Source organism: Calonectris borealis, chromosome 4, assembly GCF_964195595.1.
Source record: "Calonectris borealis chromosome 4, bCalBor7.hap1.2, whole genome shotgun sequence".
Classification (NCBI taxonomy): domain Eukaryota; kingdom Metazoa; phylum Chordata; class Aves; order Procellariiformes; family Procellariidae; genus Calonectris; species Calonectris borealis.
Genome location: NC_134315.1, coordinates 17,538,921 through 17,549,826, shown reverse-complemented (window position 1 = coordinate 17,549,826; position 10,906 = coordinate 17,538,921). Strand labels below are relative to the sequence as shown.

The window sequence follows — 10,906 nt, the reverse complement described above, 5'->3', positions numbered from 1 at the left end:
ACTGGATTTTGCTGCAGTTGGGTTGACCTTCTTGAAGTGGCCGCTGTGCCAAAATACCGTATGTAATAGTTGAAATACACACACCTTCGCATGTGGAAAAGAACATATTAAAATTCTGGCCAATGATGGGTTACAAACTGGATGTAAAGTACAAAAAAACCCGTACAGAAAGACTCTGTGGGTAGAAACTTGAGGGTGGCTGCTCAATGTGTCAAAAATATGAGCCAATTCTTAGCTGAACCGTATTGCAGTAATACTATTATCATGCCTTCAGCTGAATGACTTCAAGCGGAAACCTGCAAGATCTTGTAAACTAAGCAAGGTTATCTTGGGTCAACCCCTGAAAAGAAAATGTATGTGCTGTCACAACTGGTGCCGGCAATTCATTAGACAGCTTCTCAGTGGGCCTGATGGAAGAAGAACATAGCTGGTGGTTAGATGATGCTTGATGCTGCAAACACCTTCATTTGGGTAAGACTGATAACAAGGTTGTGACAATTTGTTGTCCTTAAATATCATGCAATGCATCTTATGGATGAATACAGCTTTTTTACACAGTTGGAAGGAGAGAAGCAGAATATCTCCCAGGGTGTCATGTAACTTTGCATGGACTGCAACAGCACTCCTGCTGAGGGAATTTTTCAGCTCTTTTTGGAGCTCCTTGTTCAGCATCCTATTTTTCCAATTGCTTTTTACATCCTCAGAGAAAAGATGGGAGAAGAAAGCTCAAACTGACGATGTATAGTAGCTATCACTGTTAGCTCCCGGTATGATACTCTTATTACACATTATGAGTGTCTGTAAAAAGCGCTCCACTGCCTGACAATATCAAGACTTGGATTAATCCTACTGGATTTTAGGCATTTAGAACCACTAACGGCAATGCAAATGGCACTTCTATTTTATCCAAAGCCTGAAATACTCTTTGAGACAACTTAGAGTTATAGAGGAAGACTACTATGGCCTTCCAAAGAAACAATCTTTGTTTTCCCAGGACGAATGGCTAAATATTAAACTGACTGAATCTGGCCTCTGAATGCATGATAAGAACATGAGAACTGAATGTGAAGGAGATCTTGTACTTGAAATTCAGGCCAGGTATTTTGTCCTCGTGCCCACGTGAATTCCCTCTGCAAACAAGTGCTTCGCTGAGTTCCCTGCTTCTTATATTCATGTTTACTCTTGTATAAATTATAAGCATTTTGAGACAGGAAGAATTATTTTTCATTAATATGGCCTCTGACAAGCCTTATCACTGCCAGTTTCTTGCTGCCAGTAACTAACAGCATTTCCAGCCTCAGCATTTCACGAAGGACAAGATTTCAGACCCTGGTTCTTGGGCTGGCGGGGCTTGTTGACCCTTGCGGGCTCCTTGAGCACTGGCGCCTGCCCTCCTGTGCCCGGCAGGGTGTTGTGAGCTCCGTGCGAGCCAGGTGGCTACAACAGCACCCGTCCTTTGCGCAGGTGGGCTCGGCAGCAGTGACTCCTTCCAGAGGGCTCTTGCGGGAAGAGCTACACAAACCCGGGGAGCGCAAGTCTGTGACCTCGAGTGCCCGGCCTAGTCCAACCCATGTTATGAAGTTCATTGAAATCCTGTGGGCTTTAAAGTTAATAATTCACCTCTTGCTTTCCATTTTCGAACAAGGTCTTTATTTGCATGGCATGGGGTTGATTAATCACGTTATTTGCAATTGTTTTGAACTACTGCTCCCCAGCCTGTGTGGCGGCTGAAACCCTGACCATTACACACTCGCTTCTTACGACAACGCCAGAGGGCCCGCTAGATCTCTCCCCTAACACAAATATACTTATATGCGCCCAGCAGTGTCTATAAAACCAGGGTAAGCTTCGAGGCCGGGCAGAAGAAGGCGCTGGCAGGACGCGAGACTTGGGCGCCGAGGTCCCGGCACTGAACCGGTTAACGGCGGCAGCGCCGCGGCAAGATGGCGCCGCGCCGGCTCCGCCCCCGCCCCCCGCGCTGGGCACTCGCGCGGCCGCCGGGCCTCGCCGCTGTCGCGCGGTGATGAGTCACAGCCAGGGGCGCGGCGCGGCGCGCGGCTCGGGGGCGGCGGGCGCGGAGCGGGCGGCGAACATGGCCGGCGTTGCCGACGCCGCTGCCGACGCCGCCGTGCCGGGCAGCGGCGGGGACGGACGGCGCGGCGGCGCCCCGGAGCAGCAGGATAGCGGCCGGGGGGAGCCGAAAACTCTCTGGGGGAGCAGCGAGCCGCGGCCGCCTCCCGCCGGCTCGGGGCGGTCGTCCCCGCAGCAGCGAACGGAGACGTTGGGCTTCTACGAGAGCGACCGGGGCAGGAAGAAGAAGCGGAGCCTCTCGGGTGAGGGGCGGCGGTGGGGCGGGAGGCCTTCTCCCGCAGGCCGGGGCGGGTGGAGGGCAGCGAGGGCCCCGGCGCTGGGTTGCCCCCCATGGGAGACCGGGGTGGCCGTGGCAGTGTTGCCCGGGGCGGGCGGCGCCTCCGGGGCGCGTCGCCAGCGCTGGCTCCTCACAGCGCCGCCCGGCCCGGCCCGCCTGAGGGGCCGGGGCTGGGGTGGGTGCCTGAGGCGGGGCTGAGGGCGCCGCGGCCGCCCGCCCGCCTGTGCAAACTTCGGCGAGCACTTCAAAAAGTGCGCCGGGACCCCGCGGGCCGGGGGAGCGCGTTGTTCAACCGCCCCGGCAGCGGGGCCGAGCGGGCGGGGGGGGCTTCCCCGCCGGCTGCGCTACCGCTTCTCTCCCGGTCCTTAAGTTTAGTCAACGAACTCGCCCGTCCGTGAAATGAAGCCCCTCAGCGTGACTGGTTGTGTGCCTGCTTTCCACACGAGCCTCTTCAGGAGGGGGAGCGGGGCAGTGAAGTCCCTGTGGTCTGGCATGCAGCACGTTAATTGGTAATCGTCAGGAGGTTATTAAACAACAAGGGCATCATCCATCGAAGCGTTATACACTGAAGTTGAAACTCAGGTTGTTAGGCTTGGTACCTGCCAGGGCGTGACTGCAGCGAGCGCGTCGCGCAGCGGTTTCTGACAGGAGCAGGGCGGCTTAGACCCGGGTCCTGCGTTGCCTGAGCCCCACGGGCCGGGGGGGCTGCGGGCTCCCTTAACTTTCTTGGTGAAGTACAAGAAATGCTTCATCGTCTTAACGTTTCTTGTTACGTACACATAGCTATATATGTAAAGGCAATAGTCTTTGCCTTCACTACTAAAAGTAACGGTGCTGTTAGAGCCTTGAAGTTGTATGCTGATCGTTAGAAGTCTTTTAAACTAAATGTAGTTTACTAACTGAGGATTTTATAGGGAAAAATAAGGGAAAATGTCATGGCCTTTGCTATCAATCTGCAGCTGTATTTACATTTATACTTGAACTGGTTATTGCAGGTATCTACAGAGTAATTTCTGAAAATAGCCCTGCCTTTTTTGTAAAAATTGTCACTCAGGGTGGCAGGGTTGATTTAGTGTTGGTAAGGTTATGAATAACTTTATTAGCACCGTATTCTTAATTGAGTGGCTTGCTGAAAATCTAGAAGGTGCTCAAAGTGGTCTTCAAATTTCCAGGCTTTCTGCCTCAGTGTTGGCTTGAATGTGATACTGCAGTCTTACCAAATACAAAAAAGAAAAACTAGGAATTAGGGTTTAATTTAAATAATCTGCCAATAATTCAGTGCTTTCCTTCTAAGCTTGACAGGTGCTATGTCCAGTTCTGACATGTGTTATGTCATAGGACATGCAGCATCATTGACTGCACTTCTGCGGTATTGATGAAACTGATGTAATTTCCATAGTTGTAAGGAAATGGCTTGATTATAGTATTGTGAATTGCTTTGTGAAGAAAAAAAGAATGGTCAAGATACATACTGATGTGCCTGAAAGAGAATTGAACAAATAGCTTTATGGAAAAGTAAGGAAATTGTTATTTGTGTGTGTGTGGGGGGGATTTCCTAACTGTCTTCCAGCAATGGATTTTAAATTAAAAAACAGTTAAAAACCATTGGCGCGATCTGACTCTTCAGGACAAGAAAACATTAGAAGAACAGACTTCTTGATAGAGCAACTGAAAATTCTAACTCATCTGATGGTAGCAATATGTTAAACAGTAGATAGAAGTAGTGTTTTTTCAAGATGGTAAGGGAGGACCAGTACTGTACAGAGAAGTTGTTTAGAGGAGAAGGAAATACTTGTTTTTTAAAAAAAAATATTGGCTGTTTTAGTCTTGGTTGATTTATTTGAATGTTTATGGAAGAAGTGTGTATTTAGGATTGATGGAAGTGAAGTGAGTGCCTGGAATTGTTGCATTTAGGATTAAAGTTATGATTATATAACAATAGAAAATTATTGAGGCACAGTGCATTTCGCATTTGCACAAATTTTCATCTCCGTTTCTGGTTAATGGTTATCCTTTGTGTAGCTGTGCATTGAAGTATAATTTAGGTAAATCATTATCTGTTTACCTTGAAGGAATTAGTGGTCTTCTATGTTTTGAAGGTGCTTGTGCTTTTGTCCTGAGGTGGGGCGATAAAGAAGAATACTTTAAGCATTAAGAGTATGCTATCTGAACAGTTTAAACTTAGGCCACAGTCTGCAACTTTCTGACTGCAAAAGAGGGAAATTTGAAGTAGGGAAGGAATTTGAAGTAAGAATTAGAGTGTTTGCTTCTTTTAAAAAGAAAATTCTGCTATCAAAGCATCATTAAGCTGTTTTTCAGATGCTGTATTACTCTGTCCTGCCTTGGTGCCTCATCTTGTTCTTTTGCTTAGTGTGTTTTTCCTGCAGGGTCAGCCACCGATCTGTTTCACAGCTGGCACAGAACTAGGGCTGATGCTGGGTGGCAGTAAGCGCTCAGAAAGGAGCTGGCTGAGCGACTGTGTGCTTCAGTGCATCCCCTGTCACTGGAGAGATTGTTTTGCAGTCACAGTCTGGAGCTTGTGTATTGATCAACCTCAGTCATGAGGAGTGATTATCTCTTAATATCTAGGGCATGAAAGTCTAGCCAGGTGGAGGAAACTTAAAATCATTTGTTTTTCAACAATAGGCCCATGAACCAGTTTGTGTGAGGTAAGGAGGAGTGGGGAACAAATAGCTCATTAGTTAGAATCACAAGTTGGAGGGGACTCATAAGTTACTCCATGATGGTTGCCCATGTGAATATATGTACCTTGCAGGAAACTCGGTTGTTTGAGATGTATTTTCTTTAAGTTAGAGAAGGTTGGTTATCTAAGGTGGAAGAAAATACACCTGGGCAGTTAATGGAGTGGTTAATTTGTATGTTTATACCTAAGGTTATCTTTTACTTTTAAAACAAGAAAGAATTGGAAAAAACCAAAAAGTTACAAGTGAGAGTGTTACAAAGGAAAACTCCAGAAAACAAGTTTGCAAGAGACCTGAACAATGATTTAGTGGTATGAACTTCTACCTTATTTCACTGGAATGAACTTTGATTGAAACTTTACATGTCAATATTAGTTTTTTACTACTCATTAAACTACATGTTGTTTTTGTTTGTTTTAAAATAAATACCTTTAAGGCTTACAGTAGCTTTGGCCTACTTACTAGTAGTGGATCAGTAATATATAAATCATCAAAATCACTATCCAAACAAGCTCGTACAGGGAAAAACTGTTCAGTTCACATAGTTTAAAGCGAATCATGATTTAAATGATTTATAAACAATACATAATTAACTAGCAGTCAGTGAATTATATAGCTGTGATCAGTATCAGCAACATGATAAATCACAATTCTAGATGTACACAGAATGTTAGTACACCACCGCAAACTTCAAAATGCCTGTTTGTAATCCCGACAAGTTCTAATCACACTCAGTGCACGTGCCCCCCGCACAGGGCACTGTAGGTTATAAGCACACTCTGCCTCTTCTTTTATACTTCTGTTTGAGCTGATTCCTTCTTTGCTTTAAAACTTTGTAATTTTCTGGCTAGTCTTCCAGCTAATGGTCGTTGTCATTTTCAATGTGATGAATATTGAGAAGCCACTATCTCAGACAGTTCTGGGTGAACTCTTCACACGTAGCATCTATACTTGCATTCCTCTCTTAACAGCTGTTATCTACGCTGTTTTGCTAAGGGTCTGTTATGCAGCCTCTTCTTCCCCCCCAAAAAGTGGAGCATTGTACCATCTAAGGTCGACACCCCTGCCCACCCTCCCCGGCCAGTAGTCACTAAGACTTTGGCTAAAATCTGAATTTACTATTTCTGAGCATGTTCTTACGTCATGATAAATGCACTGTAGCTTTTCACCTATCTGTCTAGATAAGTGATTTCCATCTTTTGGATGTTGTGTGAACACTGGAGAGTTTCTGTTTTTAAATTGTAGTGTTCTGTCACTTCTGAAGTGTTACCAGGAGGTAGTAATGTCAGACCTTGTCAGTGAGTGCCGAAGCTTAAGCTCAACCTCCTTCTGCTGATAGCCTGAATTTTCATAATTGTAATTTCATATTTTATTTCCTTTTGCAAGACTAGTCTGCACAAAGTCTTTTTTTAGAAGCCATATGAGTTGACTAAACATAGGTCAGTCAGCCTTCGGCTTATTTACCTGCAGCTGTTAAAATGCAGAAGACCTGTATGTGCTTGATGGCATTTCGGTCTTGAAAGACTTTGGTCTAATCATCAAATGATCAGCATGCTTGTACAGTTTGTGCACTGAATCACTTGGGATCATGTATCCATAAACGTTTTGATCTTACAGAAAGTTATTCTTTAAAATAAAGAACAAGTTGCTAGTGTTGCTGAGAGAAAAAATAGCTCTTAAAAAGTCTAAAATAGAGCTTAGTAAATTTAGGAGGACTGTCAGTATGTTAAGGATTAGATCCACTCAGCATATTGCATTCAGTGTAGCTGCTTTGAGTAGTATTTTGGAGAAGTGGGATGTCTGATGAAAATGATTGGCTGGGAAAAGTAGCTTGTTTTGTTTGTTGGGAGGCAACAGGGGAATGGGAGAGCGTAGGACTTGCTTCTCATATAGCTCCTTCCATACCAAGTTATTTGACGTTCTGGCTACTATCAGCAGAAACCTTCTGGGTTAGGTGTGATGTAAATGAAGCATGTAGCAAGTAACAAAAGCATAGCAGTCTTCTCACTCTTGGGAGGTCATGCCTGAAGTGTCTTCTGCTTGTGTGTGTTCCTGAATGTAGATCTTTCATTGCTGAGATTCATCAGTGCTGAGCTAACAAGAGGTTACTTCCTTGAACACAATGAAGCAAAATACACAGAGCGGAGAGAGAGAGTATACACGTGCATGCGGATACCAAAAGAACTGGAAAAGGTGAAGTATTCTTTAAGATTTGTTTTAATTTGGAGATGAAATCTGTTGCATTAAATTATTTAAAGAAATATTTATTTTTCAAACACTTTTGCTACTAAAAAAGATTTAAAGATTTATAATGATTAATTTTCACTGCTGGTAACTTAAACGTTTGTGTTTCGGGGTTTTTTGCCTATGTTTGCTTGTTGCTGTTGGCAACTCATGGCCGCTTGTTGATGTTATTAGCAGAAATGGACATGACTAACTTTCAAGTCCAGATGATGACAAATTAATTCAAACATAAAGATGTCACTGATCCTTAAAGGAATAGTTAAGCAAAAGAAAACTTTTTACTGCAAAATGTAATTTTACATTTAAAAAAAAAATTGTTTTAAAGATCTTTCCAGTCTAAAATATTTTGAGGGTGGGAAGATTTCAGTCCTTTAAAAATCTGGTGGTGGATGAGTTTCTGTCTAAGGTTTTTGACTTAATTTTCATAGCCTTCTATTTTGGTTCTTGTCACTGTTTACTGCATCTTCCCTCTCTATCCCAGTGCTATGGCCCTTCCTGAGGCATTCCTTCCACCTCCTTTATGTCAGCTTAGATGTAATTCTGGCCCTGCAGTGAGCCAATTCCAGTGCTGTAATGTTTATTCTGGCTTAACCATTTTGAAACCCTGTAGGAGAGGGTGTCAGATTTGGGAGGCAGCAGGAATATGCTCGAGGATGAGGATTAAGGCAACATTGGTCATAAGGTTTGGCTAGGCTGCAGTGTAACAGTAACATTAAAGTAATATTGCTAAAATTCTCAAAACCTGTAGGGATGAAGTTACACAGTAGGGCTAAATCAATTTAACTCTAACTTATGTTGAAGGAAGTTTTGTTTCACTGTTCCTTCCACTTCAGTCTCCTGCCTTATGCATGCTGCCTGTTTTGCATGAGCTGTGGTGCTTGTTGGACCGTTCTCAGAGTTAAATCAGCTCATAATTCGGCAGTGAATGCTTCACTTTTCTTGCTCTTTTTGTTCTTTGCTAGGATAGTGAGCTGAATTGCTCAGCCAATATTCTTGAGAATCCAGAGCCTACGCAAGGGCGGAAGGGGAGCTGTATAGCTTGGAGTAGGGGCAAAAAGATCAAAAAGCAGTGGAGGAGGGAGGGGAGAGTAGGATACCCTTTGTCAGCAGCACTCAGGTTCCCCCTTCAGTATCAATAAATTCATCCTCGGACTATGATGAGACCTGGTTTTACAAAACTAAGTTCCCAGTCAGTTACTGCAGAAAATCACAGTATGGATGAGATTGGGATGGACCTCTGGAGATGTAGTCCAAGCCTTTGCTTAAAGCTGTGTCACCTACAACAGGTTGCTCAGGACCAGATCCAGTCGGGCTTTGAACATCTCCAGGGATGGTGTCTTCACATCTTCACTGTTTACCCATTCCAGTTTACAGTAGAATATTCCAGTTATGGTAGAGTCTCAGTTGAACAATATAGCAGTTCTACATCATCTCCATTGTAGTTATGTAGACTATTAAGTGCTGTCTCCAAGCCACAGAAGTTATTCTGAAGGATCATCACCATAGATTCCCAATAAAACTTCCAGTATGTAAGAACTAGTGAAGGCCAACAGTCTTTTATAAATAAGGTTGATGCTGTAAGTGGTGAAATTGATGGGTTTTGCATGGTAAATCAAACGTCAGTCTGTACTTTGAATATGAAAGAATACGAAACTGAGTGTAAGCAGATAGATTTAAAAAGTGATAGTTATCTTTTCACAGAGAGGTTATGAAATAAATTTGTTACTACTTTGCATGGGCTTATTCTAGATTAGTATACATACTAGCTATATCAAATTGAATCATACTTGTTGAAAAAATTGAAAAAGTATGATGATGAGCACCTAGAAAGCAAACTAAATAGTGTTCAGATCATCACCTATTGCAGGAATCACTTGACTGTGATTCAAAACTCTGCTTAATTGAAATAAAGCATGTGAGACAGTATGGAAGGAAGAGAAGAATTTTCTTAATGGCTTGTATTGTTTACTACTTAATAGTATAATTACAGACTAGGAATGAAAATCATGATCGGGTAGAGTGAGAATAAACTGGAATAAATTTATCAAAGCCTAATCTCAGGAGATATTCTTCAACATGCACTTATTACACGTACATAGTTTTAGAGTGGGATGTGATGTTAAAAGGGTAGTATTTTTTTTGTTGTTCTTGTTGTTCTGAATATTCCTTTTTTATTTAGGGAAGGTAGATAATTTGTAATATAAACGCTACTTCCACTTGAGCTTTTTGTGCAGTTTCAGTGGAAGCTCTTCATTGTAATAGATTATTTATACTAAATGAAAAGGTGGTCTCTATTCCTGCTGTCTTAAGGGAACACTTGTCAATTGATCTCAAAATTAAACTTCGTGCTCTTTTGCTAAAATATAGTTACAATGATTGAAAAGCTCTGTAAGCTTTTCTGTTAGCTCCTCAGTATCTGGAATGTAGCAGCAAAAACAAGGTTTACAGAAATGAGTGGAAGGTTCAGTGCTGATTATATTTCAATGGATGCATGTAAGTGTGCAAGTGCAATGTTGTAAAAAATTAGGAAAATGAGGACATTAAACAATAATTGCAAGTATTAACATGAGCTTATACAATGGGAAAAACCGTGATTACACTTAGGCAGAGAAGAAGTCTGTCTGAATCAAAAAGATGATGCAGAATTGTTTTCTAGATTGTAAAGATGCCCTCAAAGAATACAGGGGCAGAATGACAGGCTATCTTTCTATTTTGCTTGGGTTAATGAGTTTAAAAAAAAAAAAAAAAAAGAAAAAAAAAGTTAAAAAAAAAAAGGGGAAGATGCATGTTCAGCTCCAGTCATCCTCAGTGCTTGGATATTCAGCACCTGGTTTAAAAGTCAGCAAAGAAATAGGTAATTTCTTTATATGCAATGCATAAATTTGTCCATTATTTGTAACCATGGCTTCTGAGAATTTTGAACTCTCTGCTGAAATGTTAGAAGATGGTACTGGAGGTGAATGAATGAATATGAGGGAGGAGACCTTAATGTCATGATGGTATTGAAGACTGCAGAATTGGTAGAAATAGTGTTATAAGGGAAAGCAACAGCTCAGAGATGACAGCAATGCTCTTATGTCTGAGTTAGTCATCTTGTATGGCTTGCAGATAGTCTACCGGAGTATACTCTGTAGGATTGCTTTGAAAGTTACAAGGATACATGAGGAGTAAGAGTGAGAGAAAGGTTGGTATCAGTGACATTAGCTCATTGGACAGGAGGGCAACTGGAAGTTTACCTTTTCGTATTTTATATTTGTCTTTGCATGAAAAAGGTGAATATTCTCTGAAGGAGAACTATCACAGCTGTAATTAGCTGTGCAATAGAAAACTAACAAGGTAAAAAAAATTTTTTTTGGGGAAAAAAAAGGATGTAGGCAGAAAATGGGTGTGCACATGTACATACAGCTCCACATTTTTTTCCTAAGGTTAAAAACATTAACTTTTGTAACCTTAGAGGAAAGTCACCATTGGAAAATGAGTTACAGTTATATCCAAGTGCAGTTCATCTATTCAATAAAGACTCGGTGAGCCATGGAAGTCTGCAAAAGCCTTGCTGCTTGGACCTTGTGGTGCAGAATTTTTGCTGAATAGT

The 10,906-nt window shown here is 42.5% G+C and overlaps 1 protein-coding gene across 6 annotated transcripts in view; it reads left to right on the top strand.

Annotated features, from left to right (window-relative positions):
• Positions 1-388: 388 nt before the first annotated feature.
• The window catches only part of TAPT1 (transmembrane anterior posterior transformation 1), a 51,595-nt gene continuing 41,077 nt past the window's right edge, over positions 389-10,906 (top strand). The window contains exons 1-3 of one of the 6 annotated variants that reach the window (XM_075148812.1): positions 2,268-2,333; positions 4,756-5,037; positions 7,133-7,263. In XM_075148812.1, coding sequence (XP_075004913.1) covers positions 7,237-7,263 — 27 coding nt within the window. In that variant the 5' untranslated portion in view covers positions 2,268-2,333; positions 4,756-5,037; positions 7,133-7,236. Of the gene's footprint in view, positions 472-2,057; positions 2,334-2,581; positions 2,878-4,755; positions 5,038-7,132; positions 7,264-10,906 lie in introns of those variants that run through there. The other 5 variants (XM_075148813.1, XM_075148811.1, XM_075148810.1 and 2 more) reach the window with 5 other exon arrangements.